General features: G+C 39.3%; 1 protein-coding gene across 1 annotated transcript; it reads left to right on the forward strand.

The window, feature by feature from the left end:
* Window positions 1–72: 72 nt before the first annotated feature.
* On the forward strand, window positions 73–27,081 carry pals1b (protein associated with LIN7 1, MAGUK p55 family member b). Its single transcript, XM_084737958.1, has 14 exons — window positions 73–283; window positions 4,523–4,979; window positions 6,682–6,890; window positions 13,049–13,126; window positions 17,044–17,163; window positions 18,648–18,809; window positions 19,956–20,033; window positions 20,129–20,312; window positions 22,473–22,541; window positions 22,715–22,786; window positions 23,429–23,590; window positions 24,189–24,391; window positions 24,675–24,785; window positions 26,031–27,081. Exons 2-14 carry the CDS (start codon window positions 4,652–4,654, stop codon window positions 26,205–26,207), a joined length of 1,953 nt encoding a protein of 650 aa, XP_084594084.1. The 5' UTR covers window positions 73–283; window positions 4,523–4,651; the 3' UTR covers window positions 26,208–27,081.
* The last annotated feature ends 283 nt before the right edge of the window (window positions 27,082–27,364 follow it).

Consider the following 27,364-nt stretch of genomic DNA (forward strand, 5'->3'; position numbering starts at 1 on the left):
GAGATGTAGTCCTTCCGCGTGTGGCAGAGAGGGGGCGCTGTAGAGCCGCAGTGTTGCCAGGGAGACGACTGGAAACACCAGGCGGGCGCAGATTCACAGCAATGGCCACAAGTGTCCCGACCGAGCCTGGACCAAACTCAGTGCAGCAGCGGCTCCTGCGAGGAGACTTTGTGCTCTTTCTGACCGTCCGCGTGTGAATAAAACACACACATTCGCAGCGTTTGGACTGTAAAGGAATTAACGATTCCCACCCAAACCCTTTCAGCTTGGTATCTTTTAAGTGGTGAGTACACGCAGTGTGTTGTGGGACAGCTAACGTTAAGCTACGCAATTAGCGGTACCAGCTACTTAGCTAAGTTCCCTGCTATTGTTGTCGTTACGTTAGTTCAACTTTACACAGTTACACGAAGAAGAGATTATTTTTAAGTCCGCTTTTGCGGCGATATACAACATTGTTTTGTTTTTTGTTTTTTTTTTTGTGAAGTTGCTCAAAATAAAGAATTATTTTTAAATGGTAAAGACTGAGTTGCTGCAAGTTAATTCCTCTGGTGACTCATTGAAACACGTCTAACTACCTTAGCTTAACGTTATCTTAAGCCAAGCCAGCAGCTGCTGTTTTTAAACCACACGACTGTGACTAATGTATGAGAATATTTTCCATTTTCACCCTCTGGATGTGTTCATGACGCTAATTATAGCCCGAGATCTGGTGGTGGAGGATAAACCCACTGGAAAAACTCTGTTCACCCAGCATTCAGTTTAGGTGACTTCCAGTGACTAATCTTACTTTTATGATAACAAATTCAAAATGGATTGTAACTTAGCCTAACAAATTATTGCTGGAGCTGTTACTTGTCGAAGCAAATCCTAAAATTAACAATTTATTGAGTGGATTTTTTTTAAATCTATAAACTAGAATAACAGATCAGCCTACAGTTGTGTTGTAATATATATGACAGAAAGAGGAGGATGTGCCATGTTTACTTAAAATCACTTGTTATTTGAGAAACTATCCCAATGAAAACTCATTGGAGTGGGATTGCTTTATTGATAGTCTTCTTTATGTCAGTCAGTCAGTCAATCAATCAATCAATTAATCAATCATTCAATCAATTACTCAAACTTTATTTATATAGCAACTTTCGTACAGGTTAGTGCAATTCAAAGAGCTTTTTTTAAGTAGATAACTGACAAACCGACAAGACAGAACATGAAATTGAATAAAATAGAAAATAAAACAAAGAATAAAACTGTTGACAATGATGTGCAATAAAGTAGATTTAAAAGCGAGATTGAGTAAACCCTAACCCAAAATAAAAACAATAAACTGATGTAAATAAAGAAAAGAAAAATAAATGAATATAATAGCTATAAATCATTCTTAAGCAAAGTCCAGGCTAAAGCCATAGGTTTAAGTTTGTGTTTAAAATTTTCAGTTCTTCCAGCTGCCCTCAGATCCTCAGGCATATGGTGCGGAGGCTCTGATTGTAAGTGCCTCACCAAAGGTATTTGACCCTGAGGAACTGAAGGGCTGTACTTTAAAAACAAGTGTGATTTGTTCTTTATCAAAGTTAAGGTCATGCACCTGTTAAACTAAAGTAACTGTTAGAGTATTGATGTTGTTGAGTATTGAAATCTAGACTGCTCCTGGAGTATTTATGAGCAGGGCACAATATAATTTTTTGTCTGCTGGCCAAATGGCTAGTGCATATCTTACCAGAATGTGGCCTGTGCTACGTTTGTGCCCCGTCTGTGAGGAGGCGTCAGTATGATTAGGCCCATTATCTGTCATTTTGAGATAATTAGCACTGGTTGATGCCTGCGCTCACAAGGCCAATGAACAAAAATGTCTGCAGACACATCTGCAGGCAGCCTTGTTGGTGTGCCTGCTGCAGAAAGATGTTCAGGTTCCCCCTGTGAATTTTGGGAAGGTGGTGAAAAAGTTAGTTTCATGCCCTGTACTATAAATGACTGCAAATTTAATTTAGAACTGGTACTGGCTAAATATCATATTATAATGTTTAGAATAATTCAATTGAATGACATCGCTTCTGACATACTGTACCTTGTGGCTCTATGGGTCCAACTCTTTATTCTGACTGCACTGTTAATTTTTGTTTGTTTGTTCATTTGTTACATCTTGCTCCTTTAATTTTGAAATGTTTGTTTTACCATCTCTGTAATCTTGCGTCTGTTGCGTCTGTCACCAAACTGTTGGTATTCCCTCATTTGTTTAAGTACAGGTGTGTGTGTGCACTTCCATTCATTCCCATTTCTCCACCTAGGTCCCTCTGTCCCTTCCCAGCATCCTTCCCAGTACTGTTATGACCACTGAGCTCGAGTAGGGCATGAGATCCCAGGCTTAATTAAGCCCACAGGAACAGATGGCCTGCTGGCAGTCTCTGCTGTTTGTCAGCCGTACACCGCCGCTCTAAACGTAGCTAAATGCTTCCGCAGGGGAGGGGTTTGGGAGCTTGGACCAGGAGCTGGGGGGGATAGACCTGCCAGACGTAATTAGCTGTGGGAAGTAGGTAGAGGAGGGGGAGGGCTGCCTCCCATGAGGTAGTAGGTGACGTGTGTGTGTATAACATGAGCCTCATCGATGGCTTGTAGTGACAAAGCTTTATTTTTAAGTTTTCCTCAATGCACACAGAAAGGTGTTTTTAACTGGTCAGTAGAGCCCAACTGATTATAGAGTTTTGGGCCGATGCCAATACTGATAATAGGGAGTAAAAAAAAATCTGATATGGATAGAGACCAACCAATACATTGGTTGGTTATAATGCAGATTGTTTTTTTTTGTTGTTAGCTTTTTAGGCAACATGCTATGTATGTTTGATCCCTTTTCTTTATTCAAGTTTAATATATAGCCTTTTATAACCTATATTCAGTGCCCTGATGTGAGTTTGGACCATAAAGTTTACTGTGAAACTGTAAAATATCCTATAGAGAGACTGTGCATGTGTACACATATACACTCAGGGAATAATTCTGTCGTGCATTTTTTGTATTTGCAACAAGATGGTAAAGATAATGCAAAGTAATTTATTTTTTCAACGTGTTATGCACCAATGGGTGCCCGGCCAGCATGAGTTTACAAGACACTGCAGTCAAAAACAAAGCAAAACAGGAGCAATACCATGATACAATCAAAGCACAAGAAACAAAGTACACTTCCTACATGACAAAAAACATAAAGTAGCGATATGATGGGGGGGGGGGGGGAGTTAAACATCTTGTAAACACTGTCCATCAACTTTTACTGTTTCAACACGCCAGTGAATTTAAGCCATAGCAGGTTGGGAGAAAGGGTGCCCAACCTAAGCCACTGCATGGTATTTAAACAGAAACTAATGTCATTATGTGAAAGATGAAGACATGCTTGTGGCTTTCTACATATTTAACCTCCTTTTTGGCTGATAGAGAACACTTTAACTCCTCACTCAGTGACTGCTTTTGCAAAATTATTATAAAATTGAATGAAATTTAGATTGATTTTTTTTTCACAAATTGAACAAACTTGAACTCCAAATGAACATCTCCCAGTCATACTACCAAATTTGCTAATCCAGATTAATGCACGTAGCATCCTTAAAATAGACTATAATCCACTTCAGTCACAACAATGGCAGATCAGGTAGTGGTAGTTATGTGTCGGGCATCACATTTAAATGCAGTGTCTATTTAGGCATCCGTATATACTGTAGGCTACAGATGGGTGTTGTGATTAAGCGGTTGATGAGGTGACGGGACGATTGGGGACAGGTGAACCCGAGCAAATGGTTGGAAGAAGCTGAACTGAAGGGATTTCAGGTGACTGAGGCCAGAGAGCTTTCCATGTGAAGTGTTAGATTAGCAGTGTGATAGATGAGAGGAGGTAGAGGCAAAGATTGGTCCTGATCAACAGATAGCCAACTGGAAGGGTGAAAAAAAACTTTGACATTTATTTGTATATACATAACAATCTATTAAAGAAGAACTTCAAGAACTTTAATGTGTTGAGAGGAATTGTGTCATCTCAAGGCTGCTGAAAGAGCACACATTAAATATGAGGTTAACAATAACTAGGAGTAGTATAGCTACAATGCTTAATTATGAGTTGATTAATAATTTAATTGCCAGTATTTGGGTTGAGTATTTTTTTTATTTATAAAATTAAAATTCTCTGATTTTAACATCTTAAATGTGACTTTTTCTGGTTACTTTACTTCTCCCTGACAGTGACTTGAATATCTTTGGCTTGTGAGCAAAACAAGACATTTGACAGCGTCATCTTGGGCTTTGGCAAACCCCGACAGTCTGTCTAATGACAAAGTAAAGCAAAAAAAGTGGAGATATTCTAAGGGGTTGTTAACAAGGAAAATCCTATTTTTTAACCTTTTCTAAATTGTGTTTCTAAGCAGTTTTTCTGTATATTCTTAAAAAAAGAAGATGTGTACAGTTTTTTATGTATTGATTTTGTGTACCATGTAAACATTTATTTAAAGTAAAGGAAAATCCATGTGAATTCTCTGTATTTCAGGATGACAGAAGACTACACTGGCGTGCTATGGCCTCTGATTTGAGCAGCATCAGCACCGGTGCCTCGTAACACTCGAGCAGCTCTCAGTAAACACTGGGGTGGTTTGAGCTGTACTCTGCTGCATCAGGGATGATCACCTCCCATATGAACGGTTTTGTCCAAGAGGCCTCTGGTCAGGCCAAGAGCCACAGGGAGCGGGCCGTGGACTGTCCGGGGGAGGAGAGCAGCCTTGTCAAGTCTCCACACAGCAGTGCCCACATGGAGAGGATCCAGCACTACCAGGAGGAGCTGAGGAAGAGGAGAGAGGAGGACGGCAGGGTGAAGCATGACATCGACCCCAACGCTTCACTGAGGCTCAAGAAGCTGTCACAGAACCCCAAGGTGGGCATCGACAATCCCACCTTTGAGGGAAAGGACAAGCCCACCAAAGACACGAGCTCCCAGGATCCTGTAGCCGGTGAGTTCAGAGGAGGAGGAGGAGGGAATAAGGGTTAGAAAAAGGTCTTTATGGGTGTCAAAGAGGGTGGAAACAGGAGAGGAGGTTACAAAGGAGAGGAGGTATTTAGACCTCAGGAGAATAGAGAGTTGTGAGGTTTTACAAAAAATCAGTGAAAACAAAAGGAGTCAAAACAAAGACTATTGAGGGGGCAGAGCAGAGGGCAGCAGTGGAGGAGGTTGATGTCTTTAAGCATCTGCCCACTATTTCCAGTGGTTAATGTCTCGGTCCTAACTACAGATGAAATGATTACTGATTTCATGTGAAACCATGATAAAATACAATGATTATTAGTATTACTTTTTTTATTTAATTTTTTTTTTGTGCTTTATGCACCACAAGTGTGGTGCCATCTAGTTCCGTTATATTTGAGAGAAGGCAGACATCTCTGTATCTCCAAAACTTAAGAGTTCACACCAAAACAATCTAGATGGGTAGATAGCTCTACAGGTAGGAGGAAAAAGATTTAAAAAAAAACTGAAGAGGTAAAGTCAGCAGTCTCCCAGACACAGATGTCCATTTTATGTAATTGAAAACACTGACATCACAAAAGACATGATGTCATTTCAAATCGTTGAGAACCGTTTGGTGAAATGATTTCAGTGTGTGTATTGGTACTTTTTGAACATTTTCAGCACATTTGATTGATAACCACAATAAAACACAGGAGCTGCTGATCTAAAGTGAATCCAAACTGTCCTTTTAAAACACTGAAATAACACAATAACACTAACTAACTAACAGATTGTGGCAGCAGTAGACCAGCAACTCCCTTGCTTCTGTGAGGTAAAATTACTGATTTTGTCTGTGGAGTTTGGTTGGTTTAGAGAGAATGATATTTGGCTTTTATAACAGCAGTTTCCCTTCAGAAATATCTGTCTAATGACAAAGTAAAGCAGTGAAGATATTCTTAATATAGAGTACATTTGAACTGATAGTGATTTTATTTTATAGGTGGACCTGTGTTTTTTTTTAAGTGGCTAAATTACCTTTTTTTGCTGACCCTGGACACTGCAGTTAATTGCTTAGCTCCCTGGTACTCCTCTACACTGATTATCTAAGTACTTCATACAACTAAATTTCAAATAATCCAAACTATACCATCACCCCTTCCAAATATAGATGTCCACATATTATATAAAGTGACTTTATCTTAGAAATAACATACATAAACATAATAACAGATGACTCACATTTTAATTTGCTAAAGTCCACCCATAACTCTTGGTTTTTTGTGCGTTCTTGAATTATGAGATGAACAGCGATGAGTTTTCAACCTCTGGAGTGAAGTATTTACAATATATGGTTTCAGATTATTCTCCAAGTGCAGTCTTACTCGTGTTGTGATTATACCTCTGTTTAGCAGTGATGCATCTTCAACTAGAGATGTAGACCAAGGTCTTGCATAACATGAGATTATCCTCAGACAACAGTCAGGTATTAATGGGTCAAATGCAGGTAGAATGTGCTGATGGAAATGTTTGACATACAGACTTCCATTCACAAGTCACATATATCATCAGAAAAATAAACCCATAAGACAAACAATTAGCGTTCAATATTCAGATCTCAAAGGAGTATAGACTTCCATCATTTTGCTCCTATGTTTCTCTGTATTGCCTCTGTACTGTCCCCCCTCACTGTCTCTGCCTCTCTCTCCCAGAACTGGAAGAGCTGCTGCAGGCTCTGAAGTGGGCGCAGCACTGCCTGACTGATGCGCAGAGCCAGCAGGATGTGGAGCTGATAATGCAGCTCCTTGCCAAGGAGGACTTCAGGAATGCCTACACCATCTACAGCGCTGTATCCCAGCAGAGGAGCAGAGTCAGTCCCAACTCACCCCTCACAGTACAAGCAGAGGATCTCTGCCAGGAGGTACGCGTAGTGCTCATTTTGAAACAGTTCGTAAGTGGAAAACAAACATCGTGTAGAAGCTTTTGGACTTTGCTGCAGAATGAAAAATTATGTAAAAGTTAGGAAAATTTCACACAATTTCAATTTCAACTGAGTTGAGATGATGTGAAAAACGTAAATAAAACATGGATGATCTGCAAAAACTTTTTGACCTATATTTAGTTGACGACAGGACAAAGACAAGAATTTATAAATTAATTAATTATAATATTTATTATTATAACTATAATAATTAAGTTCAAACTGATTTGAAATTTGTTGTTTTTTGTAAATATACACTCATGCTGAATTTGATGCTTGTAACATGTTCCAAGAAAGTTATGATAGGAGCATTTTTACCACTGTGATACATCAGCTTTTCTTTTAACAAGACTCTAAGTGTTTAGGAACTGAGGACAGCAATTGATGAAGTTTTGAAAGTGAAATTCTTTCTCATTCTTGCATGATATACGACTTAAGGTGCTCGACAGTCCAGGGTCTCTATTGTTGTATTTTGCACTTCATAATGCACCACACATTTTCAATGGGAGACAGGTCTGGACTGCAGGCGGGTCAGTCTAGTACCTGAACTCTTTTACTATGAAGCCACACTGTTGTAACACATGCAGGATGTGTCGTGGCATTGTCTTGTTGGAATGACTGCGGGGATGTCACTGAAAAAGTCGTCTGGATGTGTTGCTCCAAAACCTGTATGTACCTTTCAGCATTAATGGGGCCTTCACAGATGTGACAGTTACCCATGATGCCATGGGCACTAACACGCCCCCATACCATCACAGATGCTGGTTTTTGAAGTTAGTGCTGTTATCAATCTGGATTGTAATTTTCCTCTTTAGCCTGGAGATCACGACGTTCATGGTTTCTGAAAACAAACAATGTTTTTTGAGCATTCAGCAACTTTCCCAGTCTTTTGTTGCCTATGTCCCAATTTTTTAAATGTGTTGCAGGCATCAAATTCAGAATGTGTGTATATTTCTTTGTCTTTCTCTGTGTACTGTAATCTATTGAATACAGGTCAAAAATGATCTGCAAATCATTCTGTTCTGCTTCTATTTATGTTTTACACAACATCCAAACTTTTTTGGAATTGGGGTAGCACATAGAACTCAGCGGTAACCTTGCTATTACTGTTGAATCAGTATTTGTTAATGTAGTTTATACTGCTGGATCTTATAATTTTGTAAACGTAGGTGGTTTCAATGCCCACAGCTCCAGGAGAAACTTAATCAGGAAAATAGACTGATTTGTGCCCAGAATAATGCATAACTCGCTTTAATTTTAATACATTTTTAACCACACCACAAGTCCAATCCCGTACCTCATGAGACAAGCATTGGTCTCCACAGAGGAGGCAGTTTGTGCGCACAGGCTTGAAGGTGCTTAGTTTGTACTGGCCAATTTGTGGTTTGGACCTTGTTAAGCTTCTGTTTAGAGGCGACTACCTCTGTGAGTAAAGTATCTGAACAAGCTCAATAAAGCATGAAAAATCTTTGCTTGGGGTGATGATTAATCCAACAAAGCTGCCCAAAAGACAGCCATGCCAGTCTGAATAATTATGAAATGTAAATTGTCTTGTGGTTAACAAGGTGAGTGAAAACAAAAATGAGGGATTTGTTGGAACCGGGCCATGCATGAAAATTGAGTGAGGTGGAAAAAAGTTAAAAGAGGCAGAAGGTAGATGGTTTTAAACTGGAGAATTAGGGTGAAAAGAGGATAAGATGACAGGGAGATACTTTACATTTGACATGGAAAAGGTAGGAAAAGGAAGAAGTCATGAACCAAAGTGTAAATTTTTGCAAATATACTGTTTAGAGCAATCATACATCATGTCCCTGTCTTTAAAATGACCATGCTCCCCTTTGAATGAAAACAAGCGTGAAAGTACCGCCATCAAATCGGAGTAAACCAGTGGCATTGCAACTAAAAGCTTCTGCATCACATTTTGCACGTCAAATAATGAAAAAAACAATTTACAATTTTCCTTACTTCGCCGAGGAGTGAAGAAGAGTAAAAGAGGAGACTGTAGCTTCATAGCTGATAATGTATCATGTAAACAACATAAAGTAATCTACGAAGTGGAGCTCAAATCTGGGGGTGGAGTTCTCAAAAGATGATATTGAAAGACAGTCAATAATTGGGTATTTAAAACCCAATTATCAACATTATGATCATGTAACAATTTTGTAAAATGGGCTGTATGTTTCATGTAGCACCAACTGGATGGTGAAATGTAATGGACGTGAAAAACGTGCACCATGGGCTACTTACTGAGCTTTGGTGAGGATGACTGAGCGTGAGCAACTGCAGATGGATTCAATCGGCGTGGCACCCCCTGGCTTAAAGGCTTGAAGTTTTGATTCATCAAGATGCATCAATAATCGTTTCATAATTGCATTGTAGTCCGCTGATTTGGAATCAAATCAGATTGTTAGGTGACAAGAGACTTGCATCCCAAATGACAGAAATTCATTACCTGGGGATTAAGTCAGGCAGATGTGTATCTGTCCGGTTCGTCCGCTTTGATGGAGGCAGACTGAGAGGATGCTTATAACAGACATTTCTTGAATTTTGTTCTATATAATGATACTCGAAACAACATAATTTTATTATTTGCTTGACTGGCTGTAGAATTTGGGCTTCTGATAGCTAAAAATCAATACAGTGTTCTTATTTTATGCTGTCAAATTGGCAAAGTTCTCAGAATTTGCATTCAAGGCCTGTCAAATTAGAGGGGCTGCTTTCATCCAAAAAGATGAGCTGCTGTCATCTATAAAACATCACACTGTTTATTGAATTCTCAGGTCTCAGGTGAATAATGACACCTCTATATGACCCACATACACAAATGAACCATCTGCGAGAAGGTTTTGTATTTCTGTAGTTTTTCTTCAGGCCTGCCACTGGGTCGGATTTTCCTTGAAATCTGATTAAATGAGCCTGTGTTCACATTTTACCAAGCAAAGTTACACAGTTAAAAAGAAGCCAGAGGATATTTTTATGTAGATATTTTTTTGACATTATATTTTGTGGTTATGGCACAAAAACACTCTCGCTTTTGTCCACAGGGACCTCCAAAATCAACACAATATGAAAGTTTCTTATAGTAGCATTAAATAACAGTCGACAGCTCGGTAGAGAGAGTGACAGAAAACGAAACCATCAGTGTTCAGGTTTGAGTCAGTGTGAATGTGGCACACCTGACTTCCTCGCTGACAAAACACAAGCCACTTGGTCTCTACTGAAGCAAAGCGACAGTAATTGACTTGTGTCCCCCGCCACAGAGCCGAGCCTCTGCACGCTCGGCGTTGAAATGCAGCCTGTCACACACAGCCCGGTCCCCATAAAAAGACAGAAATTGTGATATGGTTTGCTATGAATTAGGTAGAAGCGCTATACAACAATGACAGCCTACACCCACAATAGGCACTTCATTAGGATTAGTGTCAACTTTTGATAGGTGAAACATGAACAAATGTAATACAGGCTTTTCAGCACAGTCAGACTCCTGCAGTGTGATTTTTAGCTGATGGGTAGATGTGTAAGAGTCAGCCTTGTCTTGACGAAACAGGCTGCTGTGAGCTGTGTAGAGTTCATTCAAAGGACACCAAACAGCGCTGCTGCAGAATTGGTATTCCAGTGGTGACAGGAGTGGTGTGAAGATACAGTAGAGGGGCTGGCTGAGATCTATTTTTCCTCACTCACACACAACATGTTGTCTTCCTGCGTACAGCAAATCAGTGCGCGCTCACCCACCAGGCACAGCTCCCGAAGCGCTTAACAACGCGTAATAGTTTGAGCTGCTGCAGTGTGTCTAAAGTAAGTGGCTGTGCTGTGTGACACTCAGATTGGCTGTTGGGTAAACTAATCTCCCAGCAGCCCTTGGTGCAGCACACACCGCAGGAAGGAGGCCAGGATCTGGGCGGCCAGAAAAAGAAACTCCAGCAGCTTACAGCAGTCAGTGTGGGCCGAGGTGCATCGCTGCTGGGGAGGGGGAGGGGAAAGTGCGTCACCTTGTTAGTGAGCGCTTTGATTAGTGTAATGGATGAACTAAGCTCCAAACAGGAGGCGAAGAGGGAAGAGGCACAAAGACAGAGAAACAGAACACCAAAATGCCTGCTGTCATGAGTCAGTACACAGTCCAAGCCGCAAACAATAGCATCTTTCCACCAAATGACAAACACAAGAACCACATGGTTAAAATAGAACCATGTAACAGAGGGGAGAAAGGACAGGAAGGAATAAAAACAGAGCGGGGTGGAAAGTCTGTAAGCCATACAAGAAGAGTGTAATGTGCTGTAATTTAGAAAGGTGCTTTCCAAGTTTTTCCTTTGGTCAAATACAACATTGACCAGTAAAACAAACCTGTTGTGGCTTTGTGTTTTTTTCCCCCAAGTGTAACAGCTAGTTGCTTTACAGCTGAGTGAATAGGAAGCACTTTTCTGTTTGTATGTTTGAATGTGAAACCCGAACATGAGTTAGTAGTTGGTAGACAAGTACGATGACGTGTGTGCTTGTGTTGTATGTGAGTGCACACATGCACGTGTACATGTTAGGGGTGGGATTAGGGTTACAGTGCAATTATAAAACAATTGGGAGGTCAAAGGTCAAGGTCACTGTGACCTCACAAAACATGTTTTTGGCCATAACTGAAGAATTCATATGCTAATTTCACTAAAATGTCTACTAGGATAAAATAATGAAGTGCTAATTTTCTATATCCAAAAGGTCAGAGGTCAAGTTCACTGTGACATCATAATCTACAACTTTGGTCGAAAGTGTTAATGAAATCCCAGACCCAGCAAGGGAAATAAAGTTAGCCGAAAAGATGGTTTGAACCAATGTTCAATGCACACAATGAGGAAATATTTTAAGAGTGAGGGTGCTGAAGATGAGGTCATTATTGTAAGATACTCATGAGGTTTCTGGATATCTTGTGTTTGGGATATCTCAGTCCAAATACAACTGAGACATGATGTGTAAGAAGTTGACAGTCTGCCCTGAGGTTCTTGTGTTAGAGTGAGGATCACTGAGTCACCACAAATCATGAAGGTCAAAACAGTTTGATGTCAGATGTGCGGACTTAAGAAACATGGCTTTGGGTCGAGTTATGCTGGAGAAGAAGTAGTTGTAGATAACAAAACGATCTCTGCTGGAAGAAATTCATGGTGTTGCACTCGCTTGTTCACATGAGAAGTGACAGCAGATCATTCATGGCGTGAAGTGGGCGTGAATGCCAGTTTCAAAAAGTTATTGTCGGACACACCACGCCCCTCCCCAATTCCAGTGTTGGTTGTGGAGTTTCCAAAGCTAGTCGACCATCTGACATGCAGTTCTGACGGAGGATACTTCCTGCTCCAGGGTTGAAAATTTTTTCTTCACTTGCCCAGTCAGGGTAGTGGGTCAGAAATCTACTTGCCTGACCTAATTTTTTTACTTGCCCTTGTAGATATTTGTTTTATTTATTAGCGTATGAAAATTAACAGTCATGTTTAATAGGGTCGTAACATCTGTAAATGTAAAAAAAAAATAGTGAAAAATGTCTATCCCAGTTTACCCTTTTTAGCCTCTAGACCTTTTCCGTGATTTGCTTTTTGCCAGGCTGACATTGTAAATAGGAATTTGTCCTCCATGATTTGCCTGGTTAAACAAAGGTAAAATAAAAATAAATAAAAAATAAAGCAAAGGGATGCCTTTAAATGTCTAATTTTGTCAGTCGATAACCCAAAGTTATTCAGTGTAATATGATAATAAATGAAGAAAAGAAATGACTGAAATCTCCATATTTGTGAGACTGAAAACCGCATTTTCTGCCGTTTTAGTATGACAGATTACTTTAATGATTAATGGATTATCAAAATAATTTAATAGTTTAATTTTTCTTTGTCACTTGTCTTAGTTTATTGAAAAGAATCATGCTGATTGTTGAGTCTAACGTCAAATACTGATGTTTTGTGTTGCACAGCAAAATAACCACTTTTAGTGTGTTGTGGTTGATGATTGAGATTGTTTTTGTGCGACCCCATGCATTATTTTTGGGTAAATTCTGGCATAGTTTGCCTTTAAACAGTCTAAAAACAGTCATCCTCACCATGGTTCTATGTGTCTGTGTTTCTGTTCAGGTACAGAAGATTCTCCAGTCCAGCCAACAGAAGGAGGGTTTGGAGCTCAGGGCTCTGCTCACCAATCCTCATCTCCAGGTCAGATGTCAGCTCTGACTCATCATATCTCCCCCTCACCCACAAGATTATTATAAAACAACACCAGTGAGGCTCGGCAGCCGTCCGAGCCTTTAGACCTAATCAGTTATTTAGTTAATGTGCTGATAATTGGAATCCTGGAAATGTGGTTAGTGTCATATTGTATTTATTCCAATAGGATAATTGTTTCTCTTGCTCCATCCACTGGGAGGTCAGAGGTCAGGGTTAAATATAGTCCATAGATTATGAGAGGGAAAAATGGGACTTAACTGCTTACCAACTTAAAGGCAACTATAGGACAGCTCTGCCTAGCCACCTTGTGCTATCACATATATATGCTGCGTTAAAGGTAAACCAAATGACAGTTTGTTCCATTATGATACAATGTGCTATACATCAGAGAAGAACGAAAGATATAGAAAGCAGGGATTTTATGAAGGAAGTCAGGAGGTCATTTCATGTTGGTGTCCCTTGAGCTAGCAGGACTTTATTGTTTTTCTTCAGGACATTTGGGTAGGGCAGGCGCTTCATTAAATCTTTTATGACACATCTATTTTATCTGGTATTATTAGTTGTTATTTTAGGTTGTGCAAAATAAAAAAAATCAAGGTCAGCTAGTCTGTGTTTTCTTCCAAAAATTAATCTCCTGGGTAAGACAAGAAATGGCAAGAAAGGCCATTATGTAAATTAGGTTGTAATGTGGGTCAGCTCTCTTGGTAATGAAAACACGATTGGTGTGTTCTTTGAGCAGAGCGCTTGTCAGTTTCCTTGAAATTAATTAGGAAAAAAGGCAATGAATGAGAATTGTAAATGATATTACTAGCTTATGTTGTGGGTTTGCAGGCACAAAATTAATATGCTGTTAAAATATGCAAGTGGCTGGTCACCAGGTGAAACTATTGTAATCTGTTGAGTAGCTGGTAAAATTTGAACATTCAGCAGCTACTTGGATCATGGACAAAAAGTTAATGCTGCACCCTGTATGTTTGTGTTAAAGACAGCCTACAGCTTTGGTGTAGTTTACATTTTATCATTGATATACAGTAATTTAGTTTAAATAAATTAAAGCCACATTTAACTTTCAGTGAGGTTTGCTGTTATGGGAGAAAGAATTGTTATGCTGACAAAGTAGATATTTCTCCTACAGTGATATTGTCAGACAATTAAAGGATGTAACTGATATAAATATGTAAACATGTCATTAAATGATGAAATTCATATATGGATCTCACCAGTTACAAACAAACATGTTATAAAGGGAATTTGGATTAAATGAGCAGGAAAGAAAGATTTTAAGATATTGTCACAATGTCTTTGTTATTGGTTGCCAGTCAGAGTTCACTTAAGTTTAACTCTAAAGTTGTGATGATTGATGACTCTGAAACAAAAATGAAAACACAACGCAATGATTTGCAAATATATTTCTATTGAATATAGTACAAAGAAAAAATATTTAATGCTCAAGCTGATAAACTATCAGACAAGTTCTGAATTTGCTGCCTGCTGCCTGTTTCAAAAAAGTTGGGACAGCATCAAAAAAAGACTGGGAAATTTGTTTAATGCTCAAAAAACAGCTGTTTAGAACATGCCACAGTTAAACAGGTTAATTGCCAACAGGTGATAGTATTATGAGTGGGTATTAAAGGGGCATCCTTGAATGGCTCATTTGTTCGCAGGTGTGGATGAGGCAAAGTCTACCACTTTGTGGAAAATGGTGTCGGCAGACAGTCCAACAGTTTAAAAGGGATTCCACCATCTACGATCCATAATATCATTAAAAGATTAAGAGAATCTGGAGAAATCTCTGCGCATAGGGGCAAGGCCGAAAAACCACCATTGAATGCCTGTGAAGTTTGACCCCTCAGGTGGCACTGCATTACAAACTGCATTAAAATACCCGTAAAAGTCCCATAAGTCTACACCACCTTCAAAAGCCAACATCTGTGATGGTATTGGTTTGTGTTAGTGCCCATGTCATGATTTACTATGTTACTGTCACATCTGTGAAGGCCCCATTAATGCTGAAAGGTGCATACTGTACAGGTTTGGAGCAACATATGCTGCCAACCAGATAGTGTGGTGCATGTTGAAGTGCAAAATATGACAACAGAGACCCTAGACAAATGAAGTAAGAAGTGAAGGAAATGATTTCACTTTCAAAACTGGTAAACATACCACTGTCACAACTTTTTTGGAACATGTTGCAGGCATCAAATTCAGAATGAGTGTATATTTATAAAAAACAAAGTTCAGTTTGAACATTAAATATCTTGTACTGCATTCAACTAATTCTGTTTTTACTTACATTTTACACAATGTCCCACATTGTTGGAAATGGGGTTTGTAGACCATACACATGCCAACACACATAGACAGAGAGAGACAGACAGGTGCAGTGGGAATACAGGGAAGGGAAAAACACATGAAATCACTGGGGACTCTGCTGGGGTACGGTCACAGCCATAACAAAAGAGAGTATGATTAACTATTAGCAAAGAGGTCCAATTTTTGTCCTATAACTTGGTAGTAAGTTAGGAGCATTTCCTCAGTCCAATTTGTCTGTAACCTGTTTAGACAGGATCATACAGTACATTACCAAGGCTGCTGACAGCACAGCTGACTAACTGGACAATGATGATGGTCCTAATGGTGTGCCACATGCTCCATCTATCTGTGAACAATTAGATGCCACAGCTACAGGCAGGCCACTTCCCCAACTGTGTCAGAAGTCGTATTATAAAAAGCCTTTACACACTTTTATTGGTTCTATTCAGTGGGACATCTGTTTGGCATTTTGTATGTCAACATGAAAAGAATCAGATAGATATAAATCAGATTACTTTGCTTTGAAGTGTCTCAAACTGCCGATGCTCTACATTAGTCCGTTCAAGCTTCAGTGATTCTTCTGTAGAAAAAAATGTGGCCGCATTATGAGGCTGCCATCGTCCATTAGAGAGGCAGCAAGGTGAGAAAAGACCTCAGGTGGAAGTGATTTTATGGTTGAGGGTCCTGACAGGGGAGCGCCAGGGGTCTGATGTTTGACCCATGTGACAGTGTGAGCTACCAGTTCTCCCACTGGCCTGTTAACCCCTCCACTGAGCCGGATCCATGCGGCCAGCGGGGGCAGTATGATGCGATGTGAACCCGCATTGTGGCGCAGAAAGTGTAAACAGATTATGTTGGTCTCTCTGCGGGGAGCTGAGGATCACATGGGTCACCCTGTAATCTGTACAGGTAAACAACCTCGTTACGATGGAGGCAGGTACATCTGTGAGAGGGTCCCTCAAGTCCTCCTGTCTCCTTTTCACCATTTTCTAGGACACAGAGTTTCCTCACGAGCAGGGAAGCCAAAGGTGTTTGATGATTGATGGCGGCGGATCCCAGCTCCTAAATGCTGGGGGAGATTAAGACGGATTGTGCGTATGCCAAAGCTTAGCCCGGCCTCCGCTCTCTCAGGTCCCCCCTGCTGCAGGATAGAGAAACTAATTTGGACTGACGGTTATTAATTGTGGGGTACGGAGCACTTGTCATGTTAAATGAAGTGAGGGAGCAGTCTCTGTTTTATTTCTAGCTTAGAGGTTTACTGTTTGGTGGGTGTGCTGACTGCTCTTGTTAAAAAAGATGGGGGGTCAGTAGGTTTCTGGTAACAGGTGCATTTTTGAAAACTGTTTGTTATCTTCAGTACCAACCACTTATGTGTTTCAGATTATAAATAATATTGTAGGATTTCTGATCATTTTATTTTCATGCCATCAACATCTATACAGACACACTCGGAAACCATTCATGCATCCACCTCATGCTGCCTCCTTTATTTTTCTGTCTGTGTTTTCTGTCTGTTATGCGTCTGTAAAATGTCTGCATGTGTGTACTGTTTGTCTCCATGTGTGTGTCTCTGTGTTTGTTTAATGTGGCAGGCACTGATGCAGGCTCATGACAGTGTGGCGGTGCAGGAAATGGCAGAGGAAAATGTGACCCAGTACCTCGGAGAGACAGTTAAACTGGTGCGGCTGGAGAAGGCCCGCGACACTCCGCTGGTGAGACGCCGTCTGCTAGTCTTTTTGAGTCACCGCTACTCGGGCTGTACCGAATGTCATTTTTAGATTTGAAGCTCCTGTTGAGGTTCCGGTTTAAGCCCCAGCTATTCCAAGTATGAAAACGGATAAAGATAATTTAGTTGGTTGAGCAGGTACAGATACAGACACCGGCTTACTTTCTCATCCCTACAGTGCAGCATTCAAATGCTGACTTAGAATTCAAATGTCAACACTGTGAATGAAGCTTTAAACTATTCGGTACAGCTAAAACTGCTACTACCTTCTTTTATTACTGTGTGCATACGTCTCGTGTTTTTTCACAGCTTCACAACCATTTAAATTGTTTCATGCTTTGTAATCAGCTTTTGAGTGTTTTAATTCATCATTACTGATCTTGTGAAAAGCCACTGAGAGGCAAGGCAGTGAGAAACAAGTGTTCTTACGTATACATCCAAAAACCTAAGTTGGTACTATATGTAATTACAGTTTGTAAGGTTGTTTTAGGACTTATCCATAATCAGTGTATTATCTTCAGTAGATGGCAGTTGGCATGCCCCCAGTTTAGAGAAGCAGACGGGACTACCAGCAAAAAATCACTATCATTTCAACTGTACGCTCTATTTTGAATATTTTTACCACTTTGCCCTGCCGTATATATTCCGTATAAGCAAAATATCACTCTCCTCCTGCGTTCTGCAAGGTAAAATGACCGATTTTGTCAAAGGAGTGTGGCTGTTTTGGAGAGAGCGATATTTGGCTAATGAAATAGTGGTTTTCCTTCAGACAAGGCTGTCTGACAGCAAAATAAAGTGGTGAAAATATTCTGAATATAACACACAGCTGAACTGGTATTGATTATTTTAGGTGGCTAAAATGTGCTCTGCTGCTGAACCTGTCCACAGCAGCACATTGCTTTGCTTCCTTCACCTGCTGTACCAGCGTACCGACTGCCATCTACTGTAGGTCATACCTTGACTATCTCTAATTACCTTCTACAACCCCACTTCAAAAACTCAGAATGATCCCTTTAAGCATGAATGCTATTGTGCTTTTTATAGTAAGTATTTGTGTATTGTGTGCAAGTCCAGTAAAAAAAAAAATCCTCTTCTCTCAGCCCTCGTCATGCTCCACCACTCACATTTATCATGTGGGTGTGTCAGTGTCATTGTACCCACAAACCAACAGGGCAGCAAAATGCCTGTCAGTGTGAGCTCCAGGCGTTCATTTGAAGACACTGGCACTGACACAATGATGTTCACTGCATGTGTCACATTTCTTTGTATGCACACTGTTGCCTCTCCTCCTGCTTTCAGACTTGCGTCTCTCTGTTCACTGTCATTTTATGGAATATTATGGGTTTGAAGTCTTTCGTTTACTTATTAATTATCCAGTGTGCTGCTTGTTTTGTGAGATCATGTCTGTCATCTACACAACATGAACTCTGTGTGTGCTTATGTGTTTGTGTGTGTGCGTGCGGCCATCAGGGTGCGACAGTGCGTAACGACATGGACAGCGTGGTGGTGAGTCGTGTGGTGAAAGGCGGAGCGGCAGAGAGTAGCGGCCTTTTGAGTGAGGGAGATGAGATCCTGGAGATCAACGGGATTTCTATTCGTGGGAAACATGTCAATGAAGTTCATGACTTACTGGTGAGGATCAGGGGTTATTCATGTGCTATTTTACAATAATTCATGGGGAATTAACTCTTCATTTTAGATCATGAGAAACTATCTTTGTTATAGTGTAAATACGGGTGCTTAAAATGTCTTTATAACTAAAATTGTGTACATCAGTGCCATTAAAGAGAGTTTATTCATAATCGGTGGATTACTTACTTGGACAATCTGTTGCTAGAAAGCTGGTGAGATTCAGTTTCACTAGAGCAACAATTAGTCAATTAATTGGTTAATAATGATAATTGGTCAATTGTTTTGAGTCATTTTTTAACAATAAACATCCAAATTTGCAGTTACAAAATAAGGCAGTTATTTTGAAAATTAAGTGGCTGAATTCAAAATAAGGTACTTCATTTCAATATAAAGTGGTTAAATTAAAAGTAGGGCTTATAATTTCAAAATTGGTTAAATTCAGGCACATGTTGTCCAAATTCTCTGATTTTTATCTTCTCAAATATGAATATTTTGTGCTTTCTTTAGTCCTCTGTGAGAGCAAACTGAATATTTTTGGGTTCTGAACAAAACAAGACATTGGAGGATGTCGCCTTTGGTTTTGTGGAAACAGCGATCAACGTTTTTCACCATTTTCTGATATTTATGGATCAAACAACTAATTGATTTATCAAGAAAATCATCAACAAATTAATTGAAAATGAAAATATTATTTAGCTGCAGCCCCAGGTTTCACCCATAATGCATATACACAAAATTATTTTGACAAATGTATTCAGTCTTAAGGTGGTTTTTGTTGCCAATCTTTTCTCCTTTTGTACACTCAAGACACACACCTAACAATAAAATCCCATCAAATAAGATCTGGAGGTGTGGACGCAATAATACGTTTATTTCAAGAGATATTGTTATCTTAAGGGAATAACCAGCATTACTGCTGACTGCACTGTGAAAAAAGAGTTGTTTCTTTTTCCTGTGCCAGTTTAAATGTGATTTAACATTAATACATATTCTCCAAATACATCATCCAACTGCATCCAACTGCATAGCAATAAAACACTGTTAAACGTCTGAAGGCCTTGGTAAATACAGAGAGTAAAAGATATTGTTTTATGGAAATGCGGTTCCTGTCATGTTTAATTCATTGCATTTCATCTCCTCCTTCAGCAACAAATGCACGGGACTCTGACCTTCCTCCTCATTCCAAGCTCTCAGATTAAACCTGCCCCACACAGACAGACTGTGGTAAGTCCCTAATGATGTGTATGGGTGTGTGTGCGTGAGGACGCCTGTCTGCATGCATGCGATGCCAAACTTGACATTGTAAACCTTGTCCTCAGATGCACGTACGAGCTTACTTTGACTACGACCCCTCCGATGACCCTTTTGTGCCGTGTCGGGAGCTGGGCCTGTCCTTCCAGAAGGGAGACATCCTCCACGTCATCAGCCAGGACGACCCCAACTGGTGGCAGGCCTACAGGGACGGAGATGAGGACAACCAGCCCCTGGCTGGACTCATTCCAGGTGGGAATCAGACCAGGGCTGAATATCAATATGTAGTTTATTGCTTCACAAGGGCAGATAACTGCGAGGACAAATTGCTACAATACAAAAAATCTACAACAGTCACATACAGGTTTTTTGTATTTATATGTTTTATAGTATCACATTCTTTATTTTTGTGTACAGGTGACATCTCATATGTATAAGATATAGAGAACTGAACTACAACGCACTGTACAAACTATTAAAATTAAAGTATATGGTATGTACACTTACAAAAGTTTATATCATCTATATTGCATTTTTCGTTCTTTCGTTTACTTTATTTGCTTATTTTATAGGGAAAGTGCACGTTAAAGATTATCAGTACAAAAATGCAAGATGTAAGCAAAGCAAGGCAGTCAAATTCAAAATTAAGTGGTTAAATACAAAGTATTTAAGTAAGTAAATTAAGTATTACATTTTAAGTAAAGCACTTCATTTCCAAATAATGTGGTTAAATACAAAGGTTGGTACTTATTTTCAAAATTACTTGTTTATTTGATAGGGACAGTGCACGTGTATGTTAAAGAACATCAGTGTAAAAACACAAGATGTAAACATGCAGGATTTAAGCAGAAATGCTCATTTACATCTGTGGTCTCTACCAGAAAACAAAAAACAAGACATTACAAATATACACAGGTAAAAAGGACTACATACATTTTGCAACATGTCAAGTTGCGAGTGATCACAGTTCTGGTTTGCTTTATGGTATTGTTTGAGATGAGACTAATAATCTGTGCAGGGCACGTAGCTCCAAAATGTGAGAAAAGGAGTGATGCTGTTGGAGTTGGATGCAAATCAGGATTGACAATAAACGTTGGAGGACCGGGTCTGTTTTCAGCTCAAGGTCACTTGATAAAGCAGTTATTCCATCAGTGAGTACAAACAAAATGTGAGAAATAAATGATAATACTGACTAATTTGAATAAATTTGAGGATTAGAAATTGTCCAACCAGTGCACACATTTAGATCAACATCCACAGAAGACTGTCATCAAGAGTGCATCAGTACAATACATACTCAAGACAGTAAATGTCAAAATAAAGCGCTTCAATTCAAACTAAGGCAGCTGAATTCAAAATAAAGAGTTAAAAGTCAAAATGAGTATTCAACCTTTTCTTCTGGTCTTTATTAAAACAAGGCCATTAAAAATCATTAATGATTTCTGATGGTGACTGCAACAAAACATTTATCAAAATAAAGTTTTTTAACTATATCACCGAGCCCCAGTAACTTTGATCTTTTAAGCTCATGTAAATTCCATTTAACTAAATCTCTAAATGTCTTGTGTCTTAAAAAGATATTAGTAAATTAACTGCATGTTCAACACACATAAACTAAACAGTGATACTTGATTCCAGTGTATCAAAAATGAATAAACTGCACAGCACTTCTCATGATATATTCCCAAGTTGATTATTAATCCCAGGCTTATTGGTCGCAGGACGTGAGAATGCAGGCGCATTCAAGTACTTGAAAGTTGTCTGGGACTAATAACGTACATGGCACTTGTATCCTGGCAGCACACACCACCCATCTGGCATGTCAAGCAGATTAAAACAAACACCTAAGAATTATTTGCGATTACTCTCTGACCCCAGCCTGTCGCGGCTGGAAGAAAATGAGGTTAATCACTGGAAATGGAAAGTGGGCTGTTGGTCAGCACGTCTGGAGAGTCTGGAATCTATAGAGACATGTGATTGAACACCAACCAGTAGTGATGTAACAAAATATTTAATATTTTCAATTTAAAAAAAGTATTGATACCATTCTAGACAGTGACAATATCTACTGTAATAGTACATGGTTATTTATTTTGTCGTAATTGTTTTGTAAAAGCACTGCTGCTGACTGCTGCGTTGTTGTTGTTGTTTTGTAATTATACAGAAATAATTCAAACATTCATTAACAAAGAAAATTTAAGCCAATTCTTATCTTATTAATTATCAATTATCAGTTGTTTTCAACTATAAATCAAGGAAAACACACTAATTTCTCTATTTTAAATCAATTGAAACTTACAGTTTAATGTTTTTTCAATGGAAAATACACTGGATTTGTATATTTCTGTTATGGTGTTGGATAGCTGATCTGTTTCTCTTTGCTTTCCTCTGTTTTTTTGTTTTTTTTTAAAGGGAAAAGCTTCCAGCAACAGAGAGAGACCTTGAAGAAAACTATAACAGACAGGACTCGAGAGCACCAAGGTAAATGTAACATGTTGAAACACACCGCCATGTCGTGAGAAAACACAAGATATGATTTGCAAACTCAGACATTTTTGCATCCATCCTGACTCACAAGAAAATAGAATTTGTTGTGTCTAGATGGTTGTAACAAAGTGAAAAAATGATAAAGCAAACATTTTTCATCTCTCCAGGGAAGCTTTGGTGTTCAAAGAAAAGCAAGAAACTAAGGAAGAAGAGCACGTCTACCTTGAGCAAAAACACTGGTAAGACTCTGCTTTCTCTCTGCAGAAGCTTAATGCGTTGAGAAGTGGGCGTGCGTGTTTGAGAACCCTCTTCCTCAGCCACCACTGTTAAGAAGCCACGTCCTTAACCCACAAAACGCCAATTGTCGCTTCTCATTTGCCACCAGCGAAAGCCCGCTTCTTCCCTGGCCGGCCTCCAAGTATCCACACATTGTCAGCATTAATTCCACACGTTAGCTGGAGCTGACATGTCTTGTCGTTCTCACAGCAGCTTGTCCAGACTCGGTGTGTCACAGGTCAGATTAGCCCCGTCTTCGCCGACTGGATCAGAGGAGGCAACAACAGGTGCCCAGCAGGTGCCTAAATGGCTTGAAGGGACCTGTGGTGTTATTGGTTCACACATAGAAACATATATGTTCAGACAGATACACACAGACACACACTGTTCAGTAGCAGACTGAGATTTTATATGTTGCTGACTTTCACATAACCATAAGAATGATGATGTAATAGTTTTGTATGTTATTGATTTCCAAATCCTTTCCTACCTTCAGGCGGAGGTCAAAGGTCAGAGTAAGTCACTGAACAGCAGCCCAAGAGCTAGTAAGGATTTGATATGTAGGTCGGGGATGTCTCACTAAACCCTCCTCACTGTCTCTTCAGACTACGATGACATCTTGACCTACGAGGAGATGTCGCTTTATCACCAGCCCGCCAGTCGTAAACGCCCCATCGCGCTCATTGGTCCTACAAACAGCGGCCACGACGAGCTGCGTCGGAGGCTTCTGTCCATCGAACCGGAAAAGTTTGCCGTTGCTGTTCCACGTAAGTCCGCACTTTGTCGAAGCACACAGTTGGTTGCTATGCCGCCAGCAGCTGGAGTAACAGCATGGAAGCTAAGTGATGTACTGTTGTAGACAGGGTTAGCAAAAAAATGCATTTTAGTCACTTAGAAAAGGTCCACCTAAAAATTAGAAATGTCATTCAGTGTTCACTATATTTAAGAATATTTTCACCACTTTACCTTTTTGCCTTTTTCTGACAGGAAACTGCTGTTATAGAAGCCAAATATCAACCTCTTGAAACTAACCAAGCACCATTGGTGAAATCAATTTTACTTGATAGAACACAGGAGCTGCTCGTCTACCGCTGCCTCGATCTGTTTTTTTGTGTCATAGTGTGACTTTGGTGAAGCAGAAATAAAAAATTAAAACAGCAAAGCTTAGTTTTCATGCTGGTACACATCTCTGTTTGCCATAACTGGCGACATGCTGACAGGCATCTACTGTAAGTAAAACACTGATTATCAATAATAACCTCATACAACCCCACACTGAATAATCAAAACTATCCCTTTGAAAGCACTTAACTGTGTACTTCTGATTTTAAAATTCAAAGTCAAATCGATCCGTCCTTTTTCCAGACACAACCAGAAACGCAAGGATACATGAGCGGAACGGGCGTGAGTACCACTTCGTTAGTCGATCTACCTTCGAGACAGACTTAGCGAGCGGAAAGTTCATCGAGTCTGGAGAATATGAGAAGAACTTGTACGGGACCAGCACCGACTCGGTTCGACACGTCATCAACTCTGGACGCATCTGTTTGCTCTGCCTCCACACCAGGGTAGGAAACGTGTGACTGACAATTCTCAGCATTGTTTGTCTCTAACATGTTAATTACAAAACTCATTTCATCCCTCTGTCTTAATCTTAACCACTGTGGCCTGGCCAGAACATAATTACACCATTTTCACATCCTGAACATAAATCTCAAATTGTTTATTGGTTGATAAAATATAGTCAGTAGAGAAGATGTCATGCTGGTTTATTTTTAGTCCTGTCTTTTGTTTGTTTTGTTTGCTTTCCTTTTTCATATATTCATATTTCCCTGTTCTTCCTCTTGTCAGTCACTGCAGGTTCTGAGGTCCTCCAACCTCAAGCCCTATGTCATCTTCATCGCTCCTCCTTCTCAGGAACGACTACGCACCCTGCTGGCCACAGAGGGGAAAACACCAAAGGTATCCACTGTACAGTGTTGCAAAACTGTTTATAAAGTTAACATACAGATTGTGCATTAAATTACATTTATTTAGTTGATTCTTTTGTCCACAGAAATTTAGAATAAGAGCGATATTGCAAAAATCATGCAGCCATATACATCAACTTCATCAGATAAGCTGAACTGCTCCATAACGCTCCAGTGGACTTCTATTATTGAAATACCAGGGTTTTTCTTAAAAATTATTTGATTTTAATTTTGTATTTTGTATAACAAAAATAATGTGTTTTTCATATTCTGAGACTGGATATTACATATGATGACATATATGACATGTTACACATCATGTTTCAGTGAAGTCTTGTTTCAGTGAAGTCACTGAAAAAGTCCTAATTTGATAAAATCATTTTCATAATGGAAAATTAATGGGGAAAATCAGCTCAAATTACATTATACCACTAATATATTTCTTCATATTGGAAGGCCATATTTTTTTCCTTTAGCAGGTTTATTAAAATTTTTAATAGAGTCCTGAACACGATGTCCCTGACTGTATGACCATGTAAAAGCTAGAGTTATTTTACTGTTCAGTTTGTGAAAATTATGAATAGTATAATATACTTTGAGCTGACTTTCCCTTTGAATTTCTCAAAAAACTGAACAGTAAAAAGCCAAAGAAAATCTCACAGTATGAAAAAAAACAGGCCTTTTGTCATCAGTTTTTGAGTGATTGTGTTTTTTTTGTTACATGAAGTAGAAAAATTAAAATCCCAAACCATTTTTTGAATTTTGCTCATCCATTTTTGACCATGAAAAAGACAAACACTTTGTATTTCAATTTTAAGTTTGAAGAACCACTTTTTTTGTTTTTTAATACACATTTCTGAAAGAAAAATTGAATTACCAAAAGACAGACTGATCCAAGAGCTTCATTTAGAAACAAGTAAGATAATGACATTGGAAACATCATAGCTTGGACATCATGTATGCAATTATCGATATAATAAAAACAATCAAGGCAAAATAGTAGCATTTATGATTACTGTTTTACTTAATTATGATTCTTAAGCTTACTCCAGGTACTACACAATATACTGGAACTAATATTGCATCATGTCATGAAATAATGAACTGATACAGAGAACGCTGCCATTTTAATGATATCAAAATATTCATATGCTAAAAATAAAAGCATTCAAATTTATGTCCCGTAGTTATTTAAGAAGAGTCACCACCCTTTCACCGTCTTGTTTTCTGTTCACAGCCTGAAGAGTTGAAGAAGGTCATTGAAAAGGCCCGAGAGATGGAGCACAATTTCGGCCACTTCTTCGACGCGACCATTGTGAACATGGATCCGGACCAGGCTTTCCACGAGCTGCGCAGGCTGATAGACAAGCTGGACACTGAGCCACAGTGGGTGCCCACCTCCTGGCTGTGCTAGAGGTCACAGGGTCTCGCTGCAGGGAGCCTCGGGGGGAGGAGGAGGAGGAGGAGGTAAACAGACGAGCAGAAATGAATGTTCCCAGAGATTTGAAAACAAAGAAGGATGGACAGTGCTGATTGTCACTGGATTTTCACTTGCACATTCTCCTCGTTGATAGAGGAGGTGATCTTTACGACGTGTTGCAGGGACGGACTCAAGTTTCTTACTTTTCTTTTTGTTTGTGTGTCTGTCTTTGTGAGTGATTTTTTTTCTGTTTGTTTTATGAAGGTTCTTGTTCAGGTTTATGCAAAGTCATTTATCAAACAAATAGAAATATTTCTATCCTATTCTTCATAGTTATTTATAATTGTAAATATATCTTTTCTAGACAAAAGGATATTTTATTGTTACATTTTGTGTAAGTGTGATATACAAAACGGTACACTCAGCTGGGAGAGTGTTAATGTTGCAAATATAAAATGGTTTCCAGGTACCAAACAGAAGAGAGGCACTTGTGCTGAAAGTGGCTGCAGTTTAACGTCTTCCTGTCAGAAACACAGAAGAAGAATCTGCTGTAACCTGCACAGATTTGTAGTACTTCCTCTACACCAGTGTCAGTATTATCTTGTGTAGTCTCATGTTTAATTTACGCTGTGATAACAGACCTCAAATCTAAGGTATTGTCTCTAGCCGGTTATAAATATTATCAGTGTATCATCATGCTGCAAAGTACTCCTGAGATTGTTTTTTTTTTTACCAGTAGGAAAAACATCTCATCACTCAGTGTTACTCCAGCAAATACAGTATTGCTTCTTTGCAGGGTACATATTAAATCATAAGCACAATTCTGGAAAAGTGTTAATAAAATCAAATTCATATGTGAACAAGTGAATGAATGCATTGATTGCACCTTGTGAGATTATGTTAGAGAGCGTAATTTAAAATCAACTGGTAATACGGGCGTTGCAGCACAAACATGCACTAATTCAGCTCTTGCAAAGTCCAGCAGTAACTAAAAGTAATGTGTTAAATGTGGCATTCTGGTGCAAGATGGCTGCCATTCCTCACCAAGCTGGGTTACTGGAACACTTGAGCAAAATGTTTTGCAGAGGAAATGTGACATATGTGACTGTAAAACAGCTGCATCGTGAAACAGCTCTAATCTTACTAAGAAA

Source organism: Lutjanus erythropterus, chromosome 15 (assembly GCF_056507025.1).
Source record: "Lutjanus erythropterus isolate fLutEry1 chromosome 15, fLutEry1.hap2, whole genome shotgun sequence".
Taxonomy (NCBI): domain Eukaryota; kingdom Metazoa; phylum Chordata; class Actinopteri; order Lutjaniformes; family Lutjanidae; genus Lutjanus; species Lutjanus erythropterus.